General features: G+C 40.1%; 1 protein-coding gene and 1 long non-coding RNA gene across 4 annotated transcripts in view; one reads left to right on the top strand and one right to left on the bottom strand.

The window, feature by feature from the left end:
* Nucleotides 1-1,295, bottom strand: part of TMEM26 (transmembrane protein 26) — a 51,277-nt gene extending 49,982 nt beyond the window's left edge. For 2 of the 3 annotated variants that reach the window (XM_002756336.6, XM_009009885.5), the window contains exon 1: nt 862-1,295. In XM_002756336.6, coding sequence (XP_002756382.1) covers nt 862-1,052 — 191 coding nt within the window. In that variant the 5' untranslated portion in view covers nt 1,053-1,295. Of the gene's footprint in view, nt 1-563 lie in introns of all 3 variants that reach the window. The other variant, XM_035268292.3, reaches the window with a different exon arrangement.
* The window catches only part of LOC144578500 (uncharacterized), a 38,629-nt gene continuing 14,769 nt past the window's right edge, over nt 581-24,440 (top strand). The window contains exons 1-2 of the long non-coding RNA XR_013524397.1: nt 581-1,246; nt 16,391-16,485. This is a non-coding gene — a long non-coding RNA (uncharacterized LOC144578500). The remainder of the gene's footprint in view (nt 1,247-16,390; nt 16,486-24,440) is intronic.

Genomic DNA, 24,440 nt, shown 5'->3' with positions numbered 1-24,440 from the left:
GTAGCATGGGGTACTTTAAAGGTATTGATATATATGAAAACACATCCCATTTTAAAAATTAATATAGAAAGTGGCCTAACTTAGAGAAGTTCCTCTGGGGTTTGGGGGAGGCTCTTAATCAATGGCAAGAGAATCTTTTTCTCAATTATTTTATTGCCATTCAAGCCCTTCGGGGAGGAAATAAGCACCACACATGACTTGTAGTTCTTGCACACAGAGGTTAAGACCGAACCACTACCTGCTGGTCCCTTCACCAGCGTTACAACGCGTTCCTGGCAAGATAGGCAGGCCATTAACCAAGCACCAAAGCCACCAAACTCAGACACCTGAAGCTGGCGCTGTGCCAGAGAGCGCGCGACCTCTGCGGCCGCAGGGAAGTGAAGCGGCTGAAACCACCGACGCTCGACGAGAGGCTTCTAGTCTTAGGAGGGTGACCCGCTGCGCTAAAGCTCTCGCAAAGGTCGATAATACCCGGCGTAGGACATTCCCGCACGTGCACGCACGTAGAGTAACCCGCGCAAACTCACACACCCTTGCCCCATGACTCATTCAGTAAAACGTACCAACGCTTTTTCTCTTTATTCATCTTGCGAGTTTCCGAACCTCAGACTGCGTGACTCTTGCCTGGGCTCACGGATCGAGCCTTCCCAGTGTTGCACTGGGACCCTAAGGAAGCCCTGGCGTGCCCAAGAGACGTGCAAGCATCTCGCGCCTTCCAAGCTCCCAGCGAGGACAAACCGGGTCCAAATTCGAGTAGAATCGGCGGGTTTCGGGAAGATGGGCTCTAGGGCTGCACGCGAGTGCGGTGGGGGACAATACCCTAGGGCCCCGTGCGCCCTCGCTTTCCCGGGGCACTCTCACCATTTGTAGCCTCTGCCGCGCTTGAACTTGAGAGTGAGAGCAGTCTCCAGGAAGAGCAAAAGGTTGAGCAGCGCGAGCAGCCAGTACCGCGGCTCCTTCTTCACCTCGGTCACTCGCCAGACACCGACCAGCGAGTGCAGCAGGAACAGCAGCCGGGTGGCCAGGGCGTTGAAGAAGACCAGTCCCTCCATGCTGGCCCGCGCACTGTGCCTGCGCCCGGAGGACCCCGCCGGGCGCGCCCGGAGCCCACCGGTGGGCAGGAAGGTGACAAGCACTGAGATCTGCTGCTGCTGTGTCTCTTCTCACCCTCAGCGCCCGACGCCGGTAGAACTGGTGAGGGCGTCTCGCCCCTCCCCCAAACTTCCTGAAAACTCTTCAAAGAGGGGCGAATCCACACCCAGCTTTTCCAGACTGTTGGGCTTTCCAGGGAGTCTGGGGCTGCGCTGCCCTCGCTCCTGGGCGTTATTCTCCAGAGCTGCCCATCCCCCTTCCAATCTCGGGGCCAGTCTCCATCCCTGTCCTCTACCCCGCCCCCAGGCCTCCAGGAGGTCCCCAAGAACTTCCCCATCAGGAGGGGGTGGAAAGAGGAGGGAGGTGGACTCAAGGTCAAGGTGCCGCACAGCCAGAAAGGAGGAGGAGCACATCTCTGGCAGCTCCTCCTTACTTTCCACCGAAGTACTTTCATTCACTCACACGTCTCACGCTGTCACAGTGACACGAAGCCGGGACGCAGTGGAGCCAAAGAATCCAAGCAGTTTTACAAACCCAGTTACTGCCCAGTGTGAAGAATTAAAACTTCCCAGGATGAGAGGCAGTCAGATCCTCTGGGCTTTCTGCGAGCTTAGCGCACATCTCTGGACCAGTTGGTAGCCCTGGTCACTTTCACTCCTTGAAGATTCCTTATTGTGCCAGCCCCCACCGCATCCCATCGGGATTTTTTTTTCCTGAAAAAATACTGGAGTAGCAAGATAAGATGGCAGAGGGGAAGTGGAGGAGGAGACGGATGATAAAGTCGTCTTCTAATGCGATTAGACGGTAAAATGCATCCAGTCTCAATTTCAAGGACCTGCGCTCTTGAAATCAATGACTACGAATTAAACTCATCTCCTTCCAGCATCCAACACAAGAAATGAAGTCAGGGTTTCCAAAACACCTTCATGATTTCTGTTTTCTTGTCTGGTGTCCCACGGCCTGTACTACTATTTAGTTAACATTTCTCTTTAAATGTACTCAAATTTTTACTCAAAGAAATTTATTTTAAAAAATAAACTTTATATCATTTGTAAATGGAAAAGCCTGTACAGTTCCCTATAGTTGGAAGATAATTACAAAAATAGCTAAAATAAAGTGAACTAAGTTATTGAAATCTCTGTAGATATTAATTAGTGCCCTCCGAAGTTCTGTGCCTCAAACTCCCTCTTTGTTGTAAAGGAAGATATAGAATTAATAGTCATATTACTATAATACCAAGAAAGAATGCTCCCTTGACCACATAGTAACAATGAAAGAAATATGCAAAGGGAATATCTTTCCTGGTTAGGTTTAGTCCAGTTAAAATCGTCTCATACTTTCCTTAAAATCAAGTTGAAAAATTGCGAGTTATATGATTAATGTCTCCATTAGCTGAAAAATATCTAACTTCTCAGAAGAAGCTTTGAAGTTATTTCTGATACTGAAATCTGAGAGAATTTTTGTTTTCTCCTGTGGGTCAGCATTCTCCCATATCTTACAGGAAACCCAGCAATGATTTCCTGGTTCTGTTTAGTTTCTAGTGTCCTTCAATGTGGGCTGATGACAGTGACCACACACCATTCAACGAAGTGGAAGAGCATAGTAGCAGAGGAACGGGGTACAAGGAAGCAGTGTGCTGTCGGGGTGAGAGCCCCGCACCCATCAACCGGCTGACTTAGACTGCCCACTAAGTTACATAGTAGTATTGTGCCTTTTTTCCTTCTGTAAATTTGATACTAAACCTATCTACTCACAGGGTCATTGTGCAGATCAGATGAGTTCATCCATGTGAAGTGCAGGCGAGTGATAAATGCCTGGTAGACATCAGTGATTATTGCAAAGACCAAGAAAGTTACTCCAGGGAAGCTGCTCTTCAATGATTTGAGGAAGTAGTAACAGGATTGGATTGGGGGAACATGACATTCCTGTCAAAAAAACCCGGATGAGCATCACTAGAAACATCTGGAACTGAACAAGTTGAGTTCATTACTTTTTTAGGGAGAGGGTGCACTCCATGGAGAACTGCGGGGCACCTCAGTAAGAAGATGTTGGAAAAGTTAAAAAGTGTTACAGATAACTTATTGGACATGATTTGGGCTTGACTTAGGTGATTCAGGGGCTTACAAAACTGGGGTTTTACTCTAGATTAAATGCTATTAGGAAGTGGGGTTAATTTTATGTTGGATATGTTGATAAATCTAATATAGAAAGGAAAGTTTGGTGATGTTTGTGATTTGCACTATATTCATGATCAGAAGTAATTTTGTAGCTGTCCTATTTTATCCACCATGATCTCAGAGTGGCCTTACCTGATGTTTTGTAAAACTTGTATGTTCGAGAAGAGGATACCAATGCCTGGCTGATGATGCCAGACCACTTGCTTGTGGTCAGAGGTTGTCTGTCTCTCTCTCTCTCTCTCTCTCTTTCTCTCTGAAATGGAGTCCCACTCTGTCACCCAGACTGGAGTGCAGTGGTGCGATCTCTGCTCACTGCAGCCTCTGTCTCCCAGGTTCAAACGATTTTATGCCTCTAGCTCCCGAGATTACAAGGGTGCGCCATCATGCCCAGCTAATTTTTATATTTTTAGTAGAGATGGGGTTTCATCAGGCTGGTCTTGAACTCCCGACCCCAAGTGATCTGTCCACCTCTCCTCCCAAAGTGCTGGTTATACGCGAGAGCCTACTGTGCCCAACTGCTTCTCTCTTTCTCAAGCCTACTAGGAAGGGATCTCTAGGAGAGCTTTAAAAAAGGGAAGGCAGTCAGACTGACATCTTCCAATCATTTGTTGTTCCCTATTTTGAAGGTTTAGAAACAGATTAGGTTCTGTTGTCTCTAGTACTGAAAAACAAAATTGCCATTAAAGAGAATTAAAGGTTGTTTCTTACTGGAAGTTTCAGAAATATCTTAAAACTGTCAAATAGCCCAATAATCTTTAAACAAGAAGAAAAAAATAGAAATGCAGAAAGCAAGAGAAAATGTGGCACATATACATCATGGAATACTAGGCAGCCATAAAAAAGGATGAGTTCATGTCCTTTGCAGGGACATGGATGAATCTGGAAACCATCATACTCAGCAAACTCACACAAGAACAGAAAACCAAACACGGCATGTTCTTACTCCTAAGTGGGTGTTTAACGGTGAGAACACATGGACACAGGGAGGGAAAATAAGCAAGTTAGAAAATGACTCTTCTTGAAAAAAAGCAATCTCAGTTGCATGCACCCAGGTCTTGTGGTACAGGCTGGGTTTGCACTAAAATGCATCCAGCTGGCTCCACTATTCCAGGAGGCAGCTATCAACAGGTCTCCCTTCCCATCTGAATGCAAACTGAACTTAGTTGTCAGGATTTTCTTTCAATTTGAGTGATTTTGGCTGCAAGTTTGCTCACGTAAAAGGAGTAGTTATTAGAAGGGAATGTGAAGTCTAAAAGTGGTGATGGAATTCCTTGGAACGAAGAATAGGAGGTGTATGAAGACAGAGCCTCGGGAACTGGGAGCTGGAGGAGGCTGTGAACTTGCGTGGCAGCAAGGCTCTCAAGGGCACAGTTTCTAGACCTTTGCACAGCAACTCTATGACACTGTTGTCTTCCAGCCAGATTTTTCCACACTGAATTCAAATTGCTGAGATAAGGAGTTCAACTGACGTCTAGGTACCAGGGTCAATACTATGGACCACCGAGCAGGTTACTGACTGAAATCCATTCATCGGATTTCACGATGGAAATACCAGTTTAGTGTTTTGTTCATCCTTCAACATAAGATTCTGGGCAGCAGAGTTTAAGTAGGGGAGGAATGGGCATGGCAGGTACATTGGTACGTTGAGTATCACAGTTGTGGGATAACATGACCACATCCTATACCTACGATGTCAAAGATGTCCCCCCCCAATATCATTTAAACATTGTGTATGCAATTATGCACCCACCAACAGGGATGCAATACAAAGTCACATCTGCATCTGGAGGCCGCCAAAGCTGCAGATTGGTCACAGAAGCTACAGTCTCCTGGCAATCTTTATTCCTCCCTTGGCTCCATTTAATCCTACTCAGGTATTACTTGTATACATAAATGTGTTGGGGGGATGGGTGTAATACAATGCAGGAAAAAAAAATCATACACTAAGGGAAGATATATCGATTCCCCAGAGAAATCACTCATAATTAACATTTTCAATTTTTATATATATTCTGATGGTTACAATCATAATTTTAACATTATACTTTATATTCCTCTATTTCTTGATTTACCAATTTCTAGACCTTAATTTTTCAGTTTGAAATTGGGTGAATCCATTACTCCTACAATACCTTCCTCCTCATTCCACTTCTACTACCCAAATTTGTTAAAATTGTCTGTAACATTCTTTTCTCCAGCTATAATTAAACCTGCATACTGTGCCTTGTCAATTGGTTTACTCTAAAAACTGAAAATCAACAAACAATATTTAAAATATATAATTATTGACCAGGTGCAGGGGCTCAGGCCTGTAATCCTAGCACTTTGGAAGGCCAAGGCAGGCAGATCATGAGGTCAAGAGATCAAGACCATCCTGGCCAACATGGTGAAACCCCGTCTCTACTAAAAACACAAAAATTAGCTGGGCGTGGTGGTGTGTGCCTGTGGTCTCAGCTACTCGGGAGACTGAGACAAGAGAATTGCTTGAACCCGGGAAGCGGAGGTTGCAGTGAGCCACGATTGTGCAACTGCATTCCAGCCTGGCAACAGAGTGAGATTCCGTCTCTCTCTCTCCCTCCCTCTCTCTCTCTCTCTGTCTAAATACACACACACACACACACACACACACACACACACACACACACATATAATTATTGCTCAATATATTTTCAGATGTAATGTGTTTCTCCCCTGAAGTCTGAAGACATTTCTCCATTATTTTCTAGAATGTGATGTTACTGATAAGAAGTCTGTTTTGTATCTCATTGTCTTCTTTGTGTAGATAAGTATTTTTTTTAATCTCCAGGAATTTATAGAACTTTTTTTACCATGGAATGTTTATCATTTGACTGCATCTAGATGTTGTTCGTTTCTTTCACATACCCTACTCGACACAGTAGTCTTGTGTCTTTAGGTGGAGAGTCAAATCTTCTTTTATTATATCTTTGATAATTTTTTCTCCTTTACTGTTTGTGTTTTTTCCTCACATTTTTCATCTTTGTCTTTTTCATCTGTGTTCTTACCTTTGCCTTCCATATGTCTAAGTTAGTCTTCAGATTATTTCACTTTATTGTTGACCTCTATAAGTGATTTTTTGTTGGTGGTCAACTTATTTTGTAATAAACCTTATTTATTAACGGAGCATTGTTTTTTACAGCAGTTTATTCTTGTCTGGTGGTTGCAATGTCTTTTTGTCTTCCTGAATTATTTCTGTTTTTACTTGGCTGGTTGTTCAGTCCCATCCTTTACTTCCAGGGTTTTATAACATGACAGTTCTCAAATACTCTGGTGACCTTTTGTTGTTCATTTATATTTACAAACCAAGGACTGGGCAGGTTACAAGACATATTTGAAATAGGTGTTATGAGTTGCTGTTTATCTATTAAGTGGAAGAGCTGGCTGTGGTTCTGGATACTTGGGCAAGAAACACTTGTCAGCTCAGCTTCCCTAAGGGGTGCAATGAAGAGGAGCAGGCAGGAGTGTCAAGGCAAGGAAGGTTCCTCTGAGAACTGGTTCTTAGTGCATCTAATTCAATCCTTGGAAGAGCCGCCTTGACTTCTCTCTTCTACCCCATCTGCCAGTTCTGGCTGCTGTGAAGACCCATATCTACCCATAACAGTGCTCTAATTCTACCCACACCCTTGCTAGAAGCCTCACAGCCCACCCAACAACTTTTCTTTAAAGAACGCCTCTCAGGTTTTAGCTTGAGGGCAAATATCACTGGTGACAGCCTCTCTGTAAAGAAGCAGAAGTGATTTTCAGACTTCAATTGTTCTCAATAGAGGTGTTAAGCAAACACCTCCAGCATTACTGTTCTTTGTACTTGCTGGTTGTCACTTCAGCTTCTTAGGCGGCACTCACAGAAGGAACTGTGCCCACCTTGGCTAGCTCAGGCTGTTTTCCTCTGCTCTGGCTTTTCCCTTGACCCAGTCCTGTCCGTATTCGGTCTTCCTGGATTTCCTCCAAATTCCTGGTTCACCCCCTCATGCTTTCTAATACTGCTTTTATTGTATCTTTTGGGGTTTTCAAAATCTTTTCTGCCATTTCAAAGGCAAAATCTTAATTCCCAGCTCACAGACTTGAAAGGGAAAACTCACAGATTGCTTTACTGTTCTGAAATGTGTGTATTAAACAAGAGATGGAATTGTAATTATTGCACATTACAATATAACATGAATGAAAATAGAGCTTTATTAAGTTAGCAATAACTGTCATAATTAGTCTTCTTCAGAAACTAATAAAAGTCGATGGTAGTAGTCAATCTTCAGACACTCCAACAGCTAACAGGGAACAGAAATCTAAAGTGCAGGTGGAGGATCTTGATGAGGTCGCCTTCCTCAAGAGTTGGCTCCACTTCTTATATGACGATTGGAAAGTTACTTAATTTCTTTGAGTTTGGGTTCTCATCTATTCAAAAAATAATGATAGATCTTCATGTCTATTATTAGGATTAAATTAACTGATACTTCAAAAGTTCTCAGAAAAATGTCTGGAATAGAGCAGGTACTCAGTAAATATTTGTTGAATAAATAAATGAAGATATAAGTGAGGATTGAGTAAACAACACCCAAAACAGAAAGGTGTAATTCCCCAGCTGGGGCCATAGCTGAGTATTCTAAGGCCAGCTGCTTGTAAATGATGGGGTTAATGATAAAGCTGGTAAATGTCATTTGCATGAGCTCAGTGCCTTACTCTATCACAAGGAAGGGAGATAAGTAAAAACATTTTATCATCTTCTGTGATGATCTGAACTTATTCAAATAAGCCAAGGGTTATAGTTATAGTATGAAGATAACATGAATCATTGAATCATGAACATTCCTAGCCATCGCAGGTCTAGAGTGAGTTGACATGGGAAAGCATTGTAAGACGTTGCTTCTTTTATGTATGACTTAGAAGAGGTTGTCGAGTGCTATGAAGGAACCAGTGGGGTGGTAGTCCTAGCATCTTAGTTCCATCTCAGCCTCAAGATCCCCTTTTGTATAATGGAGCTAAGAATGCCAATCTTGTCCATTTCATGATGATTAAAAGAATCACATGAGGTAATGAATATGAAAATGCTTTGTACATTGAGGTCAAGGTTAATATCACCAGTGATAAGTCATGTTGATAGCACACCCCTTTGGTATGATGTTATGAAAATGGCACTTTACCTCTGTGATCTTCCTCCCAAAATTTTACTTGGTTGGTTGCTCAGTCCCATCCTTTACTTCCAGGATTTTATAACATGACAGATCTCAAATACTCTGATGATCTTTTGTTGTTCATTTGTATTTACAAACCAAGGACTGGGCTGGTTACAAGACATATTTGAAATAGGTGTTATGAGTTGTATCAGTTATATTGTATAGTTGTTATGAGTTACTATGACATTAGTAATGAAAAATAATAAAATCTGAACAAAGCCAAGAGTTTAGTTGGTAGTAAAATACCAATGTTGGTTCTGTATTTGTGACAAAATTCATGTGACAATGTAAGATATTAGTAAGAAAAATAAATGGAGGGTACATAGGAACTCTGTACTATTTTTGCAAATATTTCATGTAAATCTATATTATAAAATTTAAAGGTTTTTTTTAAATCTCGTATTTAATGTAAATATAAGATTTTATTTGGTTATTTAATTTTATTTATTTCTTTTGAGATAGACTCTTGCTCTGTCACCAGGCTGGAGTACAGTGGCGCGATCTTGGCTCACTATAACCTCCCCTTCCTGGGTTCAAGCAATTCTTCTGCCTCAGCTTCCTGAGTAGCTGGGACTACAGGCATGCACCACCACGCCCAGCTAATTTTTGTATTTTTGGTAGAGATGGGGTTTCACCATGCTGGCCAGGATGGTCTCAATCTCTTGACGTCATGATCTGCCCACCTTGGCCTGCCAAAGTGCTGGGATTATAAGCATGAGCCACCATGCCCTGCTTGAATTTTATTTCAAAGCAGATTATGCATTTAAACATTGACTTCAAAATGTCAGATAAAGGAATTATGTGATATTTTGAGAATACTTTTCAAATACCTGAGTTAATTATCTTTCTGATGTCTTCCATGAAAATAGTCTGTTTTATGACTGTTGTCATCAATAAAAGTCATTAACTCAGTAGCAAGGGATCCACAAGCTTATCTAGTCCAATCTTCTCATTTTATAAACTGAGGCCCAGAAAGGGCAGGTGATTTTTCCAAAGTCAATCTATTTCATTTTTAGCAGCTTTACGAATGTGAAATAAGAGATATTTTTATTGCATCCAAAATACTAGAAAAAAAATGTGTGTGCGTGTGTGTATGCCAGGAAAGCTTCGAATATATGAGACAGAGAGAGAGAGAGAGAGAGAGAGAGAGAGAGAGAGAGAGAGAGAGTGTGTGTGTGTGTGTGTGTGTGTGTAAAGCTCCAAGGAGTCACCTAATCCAATTATGGGACTGGCTTTAGGTAACCCTTCTGACCACTTGAGATGCCTTAAAAGATGAGGAAAGAGTTCACCAATTGGAGGGAAAGGGGAAGGATTCCAGGTAGAAGAAGAGGTGTCTTGTCCTCCCAGATTGCAGGGAGGAAGGAAGGGTGAGGGTTTGGATAAGGCAAAGTGAAACAGGAAAATTATACAGGTCAGGCCTGATGGTCTCAATCATCACAGTAATAGGATATGAGGCCATGTGCTGATAGTGAAGGTTGGTATTGGGTGGGGAACTGGAGGAGAGTGGTGAGGATTTAAGCTTGTCTTTGAAGATAAAGAGTAGAATCTTAGCAAAGGTAAATAAAAGGTTAATGAATAATCCTGAGCTAGTATTAACAGCATAATATAGGGATACGCCATTTCCTCTAGCAACCTTCAGTTGTCCAAGTATAGAGAAGGTGGATTGTGGCATTTATCCAGGATTCAGTTTTTGCAGCAGGGTCGGCCTAGTATGAAAATCTAAAGGAACCAAGGATGTTGACATCAACTATTCTGAGATCAGCTGTAAAGTCTAGGAGGAGCAAGGCAAAAAAGAAAATGGATGAAGTCAACTGACTAGAATGAAATAGAGGCAGCAAGAAATTTGATGTCCCTACAATGACCAGGGAAGGTAAAATCTCTTAAAAGTCAATTAGGTAGAAAAGGATCCTAATTCACGTATGAAGTATCTGAATGAATAAAAGGAGATGACAGGAGGGTTAAGAGAATCATAGGCTGTTAAAGAATATGGCATCAACTTCAAAAGAGAATGCCACTTCGAAAGGGTTGAAGCTCAACTGGATACCAGGAGAATACATCCTGGGATGTTGGAGGTACAGATGGTGGCATGCAGAATTGCAAAGCAGTAAGGGATAAAACATGGCAAGGGATAATTCACAATTGCAAAGATATGGAACCAAGCTAAGTGCCCACTGACCAATGAGTGGATAAAATAAATGTAGCATATATACACCATGGAGTACAACTCAGCCAGAAAAAAAAGAACAAAATGGTATCTTTTACAGCAACTTGGGTGGAGCTGGAGGCCATTGTTATAAGTGAAATAACTCAGATGGAAAACCAAATACGATATGTTCTCACTTACAAGTGGGAGCTAAGCTATGGGTATGCAAAGGCACACAGAGTGACATAATGGTCTATGGAGATTCAAGAGGGAGAGTGGGAGAGGAATCAAGGGATAAAAAAAACCCTACATATTGGGTACAGTGTATACTACTCAGGTGACAGGTGCACTAAAATCTCAGATTTCACCAAAATACCATCTATCCATGTAACCAAAAACCACTTGTACCACCAAAGCTATTGAAATAAAACATTTAAAACACACACACACACACACACACACACCAAGGAAAGAAGATGGCAAGGGAATGCTTTTTGTTTGGTGACCAAAAATTGCAAAATGGAAGGAAGGGTTAAAAAAGCTCCTTTCTAATATGGCAGGGAGAGAAGCAGCACAAGGTGAGGCACAGGCTTTAACATCAGGCTGACAGTGCTATGGTCCTACAGAAAAGAAATTAAACCTTCCATGCCTCCCTTTTCTCCTTCGTAAGAACACTACATAACATGCTACTGTGGCACCGAAGAAGGTAATGTGTCTGTATCATAGTAAGTACCTAATAAATGGGAGTCAGTGGCTTTCTTCCCCCAGCTTTCACTATGGCTAAAGGCTCTACATAGTCTTGCAAGTCTGTGCAAGGCCTGCACACAGTGGACAGAGGGCTAAAGACATCCTGGTACTAGGTAGACAGAGCATCAGTGAGGGTCGGGTGTGACTCTAGTCTTTCCTAAGGCATGAAGTTTGAAATATTTGCATGTCTAATATTTATGCCTACTTTGAGGGACAAAAATGTTGGAGGTTAGCATCCCAAATCGTGGCTGCAGACACAAAAGACAATTTCCCTTTAGGCCCTGATTGCTTCCCAAATAGCTAATCTAATTCCTGCAAGTAAGGAGGAGGCACATGCCTGGCAGAAAATAAGGAGGGAGAAAGAAGTTGAATTGAGTAAGAGACAGGAGCAAAGAGATGAGGGGAGCCTGGATAGAGGCAAAGTTATCAAGCAAACTCATTTGAATTCCATGGCTCTAGGCTTGGGTTGTGCTTATGAGGAAAGGGCCATTCATGAGCTCTATGGAGTCTTTAGTTCTCATTATATCGAACATGTTGGTTATATTTATAAAATAGAATCATAGCTACATCTGGATCTTTTACATGAAATTAAGGTTGACTTACATGCCAGATTGATTTATATGCCTTGATAAGACGGTAAAGTAAAGATTTATTTTACTTTGCACTCTTACAGCTTGGATTATTATTCATACTTTATTTCACAAATTGGTGGTAACCCAACTGCAGCCAAATCAAGAGTTCACATGCCAAGTTTTGGTCTGAACAAGTTTTGCGTCCAATATATAGTTGGCCAGAAAAATAAGGAGAGAGAATAATGGAAGAGAAAAGAAAGTGTTTTATACACCCTGGAGGTCAAAAACAGATGTGAGTAAGGTCCTTGTGGAGTGTGGCTAGTTAACATCTGGTAATCCCTAATGAATTTCGCTGTCCATTTGTAAGTTTCCCCCAATGTTTAATATCAACAGCTATTCAGGAACATAGTGACTTGCACAAAGAATAAAATTTACAGATATCAAAGACAAAGCCAGAAAATTACTCTATTCTTGGCGTCCATCCTTTCTAGGCAAAGACTACATATTTTCTTTCTGTTGATGCTGTGTTTAATAAAGCTAAGCAATTGGTTAGATTTCAATAGAGCTGAATGTGTTTTGTTTTGTTTCTTTTTATGACTCAGTGACAAAAGGAAATATAAAACCTTCTGCTTACTTAATCAGAGAACTCTGGTTTCTTCTATGTAATTTGAGCAGGAATTGAAAAAAAATCATTCCCAGAAGGACTAATTGTGCCCATACTGGTGGGAGGAAGGCAAGAAAGGAATGGGACAGCGAGGAAGGTAGGTATCCTGGCCCATTTTCTTCTCTTGGCTCATAGTCTGTCTGATTTCTTTTTCACTTTCAAGCCACTCTTTTTGACAGTGGCAATTCTCACAAACTGCAGATTTTGTAAGAAAATTTGCAGGGAAGAGCAGAAATGTCAGTATTTCTGACCATAAAGGTTTCAAATGCTGAGGGGCACAAGGGAAGTACTTTAGCAAAGCTGATGCAGAAGAGTTGTCATTCCTATTGCTAACTGCAACAATTAAGATTAAACATGTTCTCCATGCCATCCACATAGTGAAAGGTAATCCAGACATTCCTTTGACAGAACAGGCTACCCACAGAATTGCTAAATTAGTAACAAATTTAGAGATTAGTTACTAACCAACAAGACATCAATTTGTGGACCTACTCAAGTCCATTGGTAGTGGTTGCCAGGAATACTAAAATGCTAACATAATACTAGGCATTAGACTTTTTTTTTTTTTTAAGAGACAGGGTCTCTGTCGCCCAGGCTGGAATGCAGCGGCACAATCTTGAATCACGGCAGGTTCAAACTCCTGGCCTTAAGGGATCCTCCCAGCTCAGCCTCCCAAACTGCTGGGATTATAGGCGTGAGCCACCGATCCCAGTCTGAACCCTTAACATGCTCAATGGGAAAGACAGATCTCCTTGGATTTCAGATATCTGTCAGGGAAGTGGGAAGGTAGACTAGCAGCATGTGTGCTACTGAGTTGCCATCTCTGATTTAACCAAAGGACTGTGTCATCAGATATATGTTTCTTAAGGGTTAGGAATTTTCAATTAAGATAAACCTACATAGCAGCAAATGCATGCATATATTATGCAGTATTAGCAAGAAACTCTATCACATGATGGTGCTTTGTATCTTTACAGGAAGTTTTACATGTGCCATGTCATGAGATGCTAAAATGACTTCATGAAATAGAAAGAGGATATATTTTTATCCCCTTTTTACAAATGAGGAACTGAATTTTGGAGCAAATAAGTGATTTACCCAAGGTCATGCAGCTAGTATGTTAGAGAATTTAGGAAATATTTCACAGTCACTTGAATATTTTGTAATCACCCGAAATTCTGACTCAAATTAAGAGTCAGAAAACTGTGGGAACTATGACTGAGATTTTCTGATTCCCAAATTTTGCAACAATAAAATATAAACATGACTAACCAGGATACTTTTACAATTCACATGACTAAGTGACAACACATGGGCAATAATTGGCCTTTGAAATGCATGTCTGTATTAATCAGAGGTCTCTAGAAAAACAGAATTAATAGGATTCTGCAAAACCTGCAGAGTCTATATCCCAGCTTGAATCTGAAGGCTGCACCAGAAAGAGCCAATGTCTCAGAGTCCAAAGGCCATCAGGCAAAGGAAAAAAGAACACAAAAAAATAAAGTGGGTGTTTCAGTTCAAAGGTTGTCAGGCAAGAGAAATCTCTTACTTGCAGGAAGGTCAGTCTTTTGTTCTACATAGGTCTTTAACTGATTGGGTAAAACCCACCCACATTATGGAGGACCATCAGTCTACCAATTCAAATGTTAATCTCATTCAAAAACACCCTCACAGAAATACACAGAAATACCCAGTTTGGCAAGTATCTGGGTATCTCATGGTCCAGTCAAATTGACACAAAATTAACTATCATAAGCCTGCCCCTTGTCAACCTGGCACTGTACATGTCTCTGTAAAACATATATGATGTCCAAATAAAGATATTAACAAGATCATACTTCCACATTATACAGCTATCCTATATACAAGCGTAACTGCACTAACCCTTTCCCCAGAAGAGGATGGATGCAAAGTCCTTGCATGATGGCCTCTTCTTAATGTCTCCTATCTTAAGTACGTGGGCAGAATGTTATAAAGTAAATTTTGTCTCCCCTCCGTGATCTATATATTGAAGCCTTATCCCACAACATGACTGTATTTGGAGACAGGGCTTTTAGGGGGGTAATTAGTTTTAAATGAGGTCATAAGGGGGAAGCCCTAATCCAATCAGACTGTTTTCATAGAAAGTGGAAGAGACACTAGAGGTCTCTCTCTCCCTGCTCACATAGAGGAACGGCCATGCAGGTTCACAGCAAGAAGGCAGCCCTCTCCAAGTGAGGACAAGAGGCCTTACCAGAAACCTACCCTGCTGGCTCCTGATCTTCAGGCTTCCAGTCTCCAGAACTGTGAGAAAATAAATGTCTATTTTTTAAGCCACCCAGTCTATGGTACCTTCTTATGGTAGCCAAGCTGTGTAATACAATGACTAAAGCCCTACCTGGGGTATTTCTCACCATCACAGAAGAGGGAATTTATTTAAAGTACATCAGTCCAATTATTGTGTGTATGTTCTAGACCTTTCTGTTTAATTTCCAGGCTGGACAGAGACTTAAATAGGGCTCTTTCTAAAAAGAAATCAGAAGACATATGTTCTTGGGTATTTTGAGGGCTGATATAAATTCCTTTATGTCTTAGGGGAAGATTTCATCATGTTTCAAAAGCTGCATGATGAACCTGTCAATAGAAGCGAGATGTCTGGAACAGAGAATAGTCAACGAATTTTTACTGAGTGTCTACCATATGCTGAACTTTGGAAATATAATGAGGAAAAGGCACGTGCTGTCCTTTCCTTTAGGTAGTATTCTAGTGAGGGACCTAGGTTGTAAGATAGGGATTGGGTACTGATATAACCAAACGTTTAAGGTTGTTATAATAAAGAAACACTTTCGAAAGCTCATTTGGAGATTCTAGTAGAAAACACAGTTACACCTAGAGCCTTAACCTGGAAGACACTGCTCCCTAACTAGCAAAGATGTTCCCTTTTTCATTTATCACCTTTGGCTATAAGGAAGAGTAGCAGATACCATGGCCTGGTTATACTATCATCTCAACATCAAGGCTCTAAAAGACTTGGTTTAAGTTTGGGGGATTTGCATCCAATAATGCCTAGGAGCTAAACCAGAGTAACAAAGACGTGTGTGTGTGTGTGTGTGTGTGTGCGCATGTGTGTGTGTGCGTGTGTGTGCATGTGTGTGTGCGTGCGTGTGTGTGCATGTGTGTGTGTGCGTGCGTGTGTGTGTGCATGTGTGTGTGTGCATGTGTGTGTGCGTGCGTGTGTGTGTGCGCATGTGTGTGTGTGCGTGCGTGTGTGTGTGCGTGTGTGTGTGCATGTGTGTGTGTGTGCGTGCGTGTGTGTGTGTGCTTTAATTTATACTACATAACCAACTTTCAGAACCCTAATTTGTTGCAAGGCCCTTTATGTTTGTAACAAGGTGGTTTTCATTCTTTCAGTAACACTATTTTTTATTTTAACAAAGTTGAAGCGACCTCTTGAAACGCGTCCCAGTGTTATCTAATATTTTCATGTGTGCCAATATAACACCTTTGTGCTGTAAGTCCAAGAGAAATTTCAAACAAAGGGTGGTCCGTAGCAATACTAAGGTGTTTCCATTTTTCACTGCACTGTGTTCACAGACCTTGGAGATGAACTATGAAGCTAAAAATAAAAGGAATACAGTTTTTCTGTAAAACAATTTCTAAACTTTCCAAAAGGTGCAACGTTAGATTCATTTAATAGATTGGTACAGACTTTCCTTGGGGAAACTAAGGTTTCTCCCCTTCCCCCCTTTTCTGAATCAAAAGTTGATAATGCAGAAATATTGCACAAATATCATGACAATATCTTTTCTTTTCTTTTTATTGAATGGTAGTTGTGATTTGAAGAGTAACTTTCTTCAGAAAATTGTGGACACTTCACAGAAATGGTTCAAGCTATTTGGAGTCTACAAATTACCTAATGGAAGAGGTAAACTTTATGCCTTTAAAATTGTGTGTGTGTGTGTGTGTGTGTTTTATATTTTCTTTGAAGTCTCTGGTACAGATCTTTTCAGTTCGTAATATTTTGTATTGAGCATGAAATTGACTGTTGTTCTTACTGCTTCGTCTTTTCAAAGCCTCCAATGTAAGAAAAACATAGAATTTTTTTTACAAGCCCCAAATCCTAAGAACTATACCAGTGCTGCATTTGTTTCCTATAGAGCCTTTTAAAAAATAATATATCAACTTGGCTTCTACCATATTACTAGATTCTATCAAGTTGGTACCCTTCTAACAATAACAACAACAGATTTCCAAACTCCTGGTGGCAAAAGAAGGGAGGAATGGTGAATGGAAACAGTAGGGAGGAAGCTACCAGACATTAATTTTTTTTTTTTTTAACGGAGTCTTGTTCTGATGCCCAGGCTGGAGTGCAATGGGGCAATCTCTGTTCACTGCAACCCTCACCTCCCAGGTTCAAGCGATTCTCCTGCCTCAGCCTCCCGAGGAGAGTAGCTGGGATGACCGGCACGTGTCACCACATCTGGCTAATTTTTGTATTTTTAGTTGAGACAGGGTTTCACCACGTTAGCCAGGCTGGTTGCAAACTCCTGGCCTCAGGTGACCTGCACACCTCAGACTCCCAGTGTTGTGATTACAGGCGTGAGCCACTGAACCTGACCCAGTGTTACTTTTTAAGACAGATTCAAGAAGCTTTAAAACTGACTGAAAATTTAGTCACAGGTAAAAATATACAGCATGCAATTAGCTAAAAATTTCTTACAATAAATCAAAGTCGGACCACACAAAATCTACCACAGCATATTGAGTTATGAGTTGGACATTCTAGCATGGCCAGCTTCCTTCCCCCACAGTTCAAACTCCTCTACTTCCTGCCTCCCATTACCAAATTCTACTTTCAAGACATATGTTCAATCCTAAGCTTCGTATCACCCCACTGTTATCCCTCTAATCCAGGCCTCATCTAGCCTATAACCACAGCCTCCTATCTAGTCTCTCTACTCATGAGCCTATCCCTACTTCAGTCTTCAGCTATACCTCAGTTATCTGTACAGCAGCCAGAGTGATGATTTAAAGTTGTGACACAGCTCCTGCCACTGATCCTTCAAACCCTCTACTGGCTCACCATCACACCCAGTTTAAATCCAAATCCCTTTCATGGTCTGAAAGCCTCCACTTGATCATGATCCCTCACTTCCACTCTCTGCCTTGCTCACTCTGCATGGCCAGAAGTCTTACACTTCCTCATAAGATCCAAGCATGATCCTGCATCAGGACCTTAGCAGCTCCTCTTCCTCTGCTTGGAACTCCTGGCTCATGGGCTCCGCTCAAACACCTCATTAGCGAGGACTTCCCTGCTAAAATAGCACATCAGTCACTATCTGCTTAGCCTGATTTATTTTTCTCCATAATATAGTTTTCAATACCTGGCACATTTTACACTTATTTGTTTATCATCTGTCTCCTCCTAAAAGAATGTAAACTCCAGCAGAGTAGGGACTTTGTTTTGTTCACAGATGGATCTGCAGGGCTTAGAATTGTGAATGAACAGTTATTACAGTGGCCTCATTCCCAGGAGAAACATATGAAATAAAATTATGAAGTGGGATATTGCTTTATTGACAGCTGTTTGGACTGTGAAAACTCCTTGTCACCACCAAGTTACAAAGTCCCTCCTAACAAAGATAGGGAGGTAGGTAGGAGAGGAGTAAGGCCAAAAAAATGAAATAGAATTAGGGTGTTCCTGATATGATCCAAGGGAGAAATATGGTGGTTTGCATAAGGATGTGGCAGCCCAGATGCAGAGAACCAACAGGGTTTGGTAATGGTTTGAATATGGGAAATTAAAGAAAGAAAAAGAATAAAAAATTTTTTCCTTTTGTAATTTTTTCACATGAGCAGCTGAGTGTATAGTGGTGCCTTTTGATGAGATGGAGAAGGGCGAAGAAAGAATGAGATGTGTGTGTTTATTTGGAAAATGGGGATTGGTAATACTACAAGTTATTCCAACCCCCACCCCCACCTTCACAAACAACATGTGTGCACATGCACACACCTATTTCCCACACTTCTCTGCTCTGCTTTATGGCTGGGGTATGCTCCTATCATCTGATTTCAAATGGCATAAGGTAATATGAGGTACCAGTAAGAGGCTGAATAAGAAACTAGTAAGAGAATTTATTCCTTTAGACCCCTCCCTGTCTCACTGCAGTTCTGCCAGTCCCTGCATTCTAGAATGACTGCTTCAATTGGATGGACCTTGTTCTACAGGTTCAGGATTTCTCTGGGTTCCTTTTGCTTCTCTCTAAAAGATTAAAGGGGATGACAGCTTTCAATGTTGCTAATCCTAGGATGCTTTAACACCTTCTATGGGCTCCTATAATTCTGCGCACACCATGGTAAAATGTACCTAATTAAACTTTCTTTTTTTCTTTTTTTTTTTTCATTGCCCAGCCTGGACTGCAATGGCATGATCTCGGCACACTGCAACCTCTGTCTTCCAGGTTCAAGCAATTCTCCTGCCTCAGCCTCCCCAGTAGCTGAGATTACATGTACATGCCACCACGCCTGGCTAATTTTTTGTATTTGTAGTAGAGACAGGGTTTTGCCATGTTGGCCAGGCTGGTCTTGAACTCCTTACTTCAAGTGATCTGCCTGTCATAGCCTCTCAAAGTGCTAGGATTACAGACATGAGCCACAGCTCCTGGCTTTCATTAAACTTTCAATTAAACCTTTTGAGTATGCCAGCTGTCCCATGGTGAAACCCCAACTGTGGCAAGAGTCAAGTTCATGTTGATCTGTCTATTAGACATCCAAGTGAAGATATACATAGGCAAGCAGAAATGAGTTGGGAGAGACCCTAAGGCTGGAGAAGTCTGGGATACAGAAAATGTAAGTGTCTTCAGCAAATAAACTGGGAGTGGGGATGTGTACCTGTAGTCCCAGCTACTAGGGAGGCTGAGGCAGGAAGATTGCTTGAGCCCGGGAGTTTGAGGCTGCAGTGAGCTGTGATCATGCCACTGTATTCCAGTATTCCAGCCTAGGTGACAGAGCAAGATGCTGACTCTTAAGAAGAAAAAAAAAAAGACTTTCTACCAAATAGGTGCAGAAGGGCAGAAGGGAATAGATATCACCTTTTGCTCTCCAGGAAAGCAACTGTCTCCTTTGGGAATCTTATTAGATTCAAGGAAGGTCTGGACTACTTTGTCCTTACATTCAGGCAGCCTGACACTCAATACTAAAACCTGAAATCATTACCCTCCTTCTTTTAAGAATCTATCAAGACTGATCTCCCCATGCCTCATACCACTGTTTACTTTGGTTATGAAAAGAAGCCCAAATCTCCCAGGCATCCATTTTCTCCAGGACTCTTATTTTCTTACTGTTGTGTACACCCTTATCATATGATTTGATATTTCCCTCCCTTTCAAATTTTACTTTCAAGCAGTTTTATATTCTAAATGATAAATTATTTACTCTATCACCATAATGAACTTTTCAAAAAATGGACAGTTAGCCAAGAAGAGAACAAAATTAATTCACCTCAGCCATTTGTTCAGAATTATAATAGCCACAATACACTCCATCACTGAACAAACTCCATGATTAGACATTTGGCCACGGGGACAAGGAGCCAAATTAGACTAATCAATTTTTTACTATTTTGGGTTTGCACTGACATCCATGGCCATAAAGAGTTAATTGGAGCTATAAATACTTTTGGCTAAGTTTAATTAGTTCTGTGTGCAAAATCCCAGGTTGAAATAAGTGTGGTGATAACTCTGGACAAAAATTTTTAAATTCCATAAGAAGTTTGTTTTAAAAATTGACCTAGAATATGCTCTGAGAGAAAAAAGAGAGAGAGAAAAAAGAAATTGAATAAAGAAGCAAGAAATCAGAGTATGAAAAGATTAGTTACTCTGTAAAAAACCAATATGATTGCAGAGGTATTAAAATCCCTGTAGGAGATTTACAGAGAAGTCTGCCCTGGATTAGAATTTGATATCAAATAACTTAACTGAAGTCATACAATTTCTGTGTCATTTGTAGTTCAGTTAATAGCATATGTTCCTGGAGGATTACAGCCAATGATTAAGGAAATTAGGTTTTGTTTGAATTTAATTTAGTTATATAAAGCTGCTACTATAATTTACAGCTTTGATATTTAATATTTAATAACCCAGATCTTAGAAGAATACTAGATATAGCTGTGTCATTATGCCTTGAAATATTATTCCCATAAGTCATTTATATATGCTGGCTGATAAGGATGTTCATCAACTAGATGAACTCAACATGAGTCCACTGATAAAGCCAATGCAGTTTTACAGTTTGCCGAGTTCCTTGTATGTTTCCACTCCATTTCCCACACCCGTAACTTACTGAATCATAAATTATCTGGCTGGTCAATTGTCATAATAAAGAAACATTACAGCCTTTTCTTCAATAGCCAGCTGTGAGAACGACTCAACTCTGCCTTCCTCTCACATTTTGCATATCTGTGGCATTTAGTCATTAAAAATCATAGAAATATTGTCCCATCACAATTTTTTCTTGTTTTCCTTTTGTTGTTTTGCATTTTTTTCTCATTCATCTCTTTGACTTTTTCTTTTTTTCCATCATTTTTCTGAGGAAAGATGATAAAATAGTATTGACTCCAATTTTTCTTTTGTGTGTGTGTGCTTGTGTGTGTAGACATATGAATATGTATGTAGACATGTAGGTTTTCTTTTCCTCTGATTTACAAAAACGAATCCTAATTTCTGATTTTATAGATTGACATTTATTTCCAAGCATTCCTATTTTTTCTTCTCATATAAGAATATTTAAACTCCTTTTATCTTTTAGTGTTTCTGAGTTAAACTTTTTATCTCCTTTATTCATGAGTCTTTTTGCTTTTACAGCTACGAGGAATCCTTTCATCACAGCTATTATAGTTTTATTCCCCTCACTTGCCTTTACTTCCTAGTTTAGGCTTCCTTCAAAGACAGGTCAAGTCAGCCCTTACCCTCAATTAAAAAATAAGACAGAAAATTTAACCCAAAAATGGTGAGTTCATAAGCAACAGTTTCTAACATCAAAGATTTTAGAGTCTATACAGAGGGTTCACTTGAGAATGCCCATTCTAACAATTTATTTTAGAAAGATGATAGATAGATAGATAGATAGATAGATAGATAGATAGATAGATGATAGATAGATATGGATATAGATAGATAGATAATAGATAGATATGGAGATAGATAGATAATAGATAGATATGGAGATAGATAGATGATAGATATGGAGATAGATAGATAATAGATATGGAGATAGATAGATAATAGATAGATATGAAGATAGATAGATAGATAGATATGGAGATAGATAGATAGATGATAGATAGATGATAGATATGGAGATAGATAGATAATAGATAGATATGGAGATAGATAGATAGATAATAGATAGATATGGAGATAGACGTAAAATATTAAAAGTTGACCAGTACTTAAATATCCAAGTTGAACACTCAGAAATTGTCTGAAGAGAATGAAGAAATTCATTAATACATTCCAAGAAATGAGTTTCCTTTGTGCTTTACTGTCCTCTTTCCAATTTGGATTCCAACTTGGAGAACATGTTGTAATAATAACAATAATAAATGTTAATAAAATGTTAAATGTTAAAAAGAAAATGTTATTATTAACATTTCTTTTTTAAGTATAGTGATATACCTAGGGGGCAATCTTGGCTTCACTATTTTATAGCTGTGTGGCAGCATAATTCACTCAAGCTCTCTGTGCCTCAGTTTTCAAATCTGTAAAATGAGGATAACAGTAGTATTCTGTTGAAAAAGTTTTTATGTTAATACATGGAAAGTGCTTGGAACCATGACTCATACACAGTAAAATTTCCGTAACTGTCAGATATTGCTATTATCTAAGTTATTATTTTTGTTTCTACAAAATAAAGCACCAATTAGAAGGAAATAGCAGACCAATGTAAACACTAGGAAACAAACAAGCACCGTGGCAGTAACTGAAAAGTATTTACAAAACCCATATTTTTTAGCAGCATTTTGAATAATTTTGGAGGTAAAAATTCTTTGGTATTCTTTGGAGTAGCCACAACACATATTGAAGTGAGCAGTATAGTATCAACAATCGCTGGCTCAAAAGTTACCCATATGAGTAGTTGAAGGAACACTCTATGTCAAACATATTTGAGATGCAAAGGCCTTTTGTTATCTGAGTATAATGAGCTGCTTCAAATCATGCAAAGCTTGAAGCTCTGGTGGATATTAAAAATTCCATCTCAAAAACTAAAGAAACAGTATGGTTGCAGTAATCTTAAAAAATCGAGCCATAAAGCAGCATCCAGAACTGGATAAAGAGATTCCACATCTAAAAATAGAATATCCTAATTTATTTGAAGAGAATTTCACTGAGTGCAGGGTATATAGAAGACACTGACGTCTACCCTGTGAGGACCATGTAACAGAAGCAATGGTAATCCTTACTATTTAATATAAATGAAAAGAAGGAGAAAATTTATTATGTTTCAATGAATCATAAAATAAACCAGAACACACCAAGAAAGAGAAAAAGAAAATTCAAAATGTCCAAGAAGAGAAGGAAAATCTATTTCCTGTACTATGTTTTCATTTGTTCACAAATCAGATTACCATACAGTATACACTGGGAGGGGTAAAAATGTACATAATGACTAATACCAAATAAAACATCTTCCACTAAAGGTAATACAAGCAGAATCTGCAGGATATAGAAATACAGCAGCAGGGACAATAGGAAATGTGGTTTTATGCCAGGCATAGTGGCTCATACCTGCAATCTTAGCACTTTGGGAGGTCAAGAGAAGAGGATCAGTTGAGCCCAGGAGTTTGAGATCAGCCAGAGCAGCATAGAAAGACCCCATCTCTACAAAAATTTTAAAATTAGCTGGGCATGGTGGCACACACCTGTAATCCCAGCCACTCAGGAGGCTAAGGTGGGAGGATCACTTGGGCCTAGAGTTTGAGGTTGCAGTGAGCTATGATGACACCACTGCACTCCAGTCTGGGTGACAAAGTGAGAGCCCATCTCAAGCAGAAAAAAAGGAAGGGAAGGGAAGGGTAGGGAAAGGAAGGGAAGAGGAGGAGGGGGAGGAGGAAGAGGGGAGGGGAGGGAGGGGAAGGGGGAGGGAGGGAGGAAGGAAAGGTAGGAAGATAACAGGGGAGAGAGGACTGAAGTGGCTAATGATGGGCATTCCTGGGAACAAGACTGCTTGTAATAAGAAATAAAGCAATAGAACCATAGCCAAATTCAGGTCTATTACAAAGCTATTTTCAATTACCTAAAACATTTTAAATATCCAGGTAGTTATAATGACTCAGGAATACCAGTATTTGAGGGACAGAAAATTTGAGTGTGCATCACATCTTTGCCATTTACTAGCTCCATGATCTCAAGCAATCATTAAACTTCCTGAACCTCATTATTTCCATAAGGAAGATAGATATAATACTATTTACATACTATACCTTATAGGAGCTTAATAATAGTTCAGTTAAATGATACTTTGAAACATGAAGCACTACTGGAATGCAAACTGTTAATGGAATTCAGCTCTAATTGTTAAGGAGAACTCTCTGTTCAATATATGAAAAAAAAATGTAACTCTCACACTGGTCCCAGCTATAGCCCCTGGTACGTCACAGAATTAAATATATCTATCAACCAATGCTAATTTTTAAATATTTAATGATAGCTAACCATAATACCCTTTTTACCTCTGTTTATTAGAGAAGTTCACAGGTTGGTTAATAGTGGTGTAATGACATCAGAGCTCCAACTGTGCCTGGTTCCTTTATTCAAAATACAATGAAGTTTCTAGGCCTTGGAAATCCTGGTCATTTTTTCTCAGATTCTCTTGAGTTTGTTG

This window comes from Callithrix jacchus, chromosome 12 (assembly GCF_049354715.1).
Source record: "Callithrix jacchus isolate 240 chromosome 12, calJac240_pri, whole genome shotgun sequence".
Taxonomy (NCBI): Eukaryota; Metazoa; Chordata; class Mammalia; order Primates; family Cebidae; genus Callithrix; species Callithrix jacchus.
Note: the sequence above shows the minus strand (reverse complement) of the source record. Positions and strands in the feature narration are given on the sequence as shown.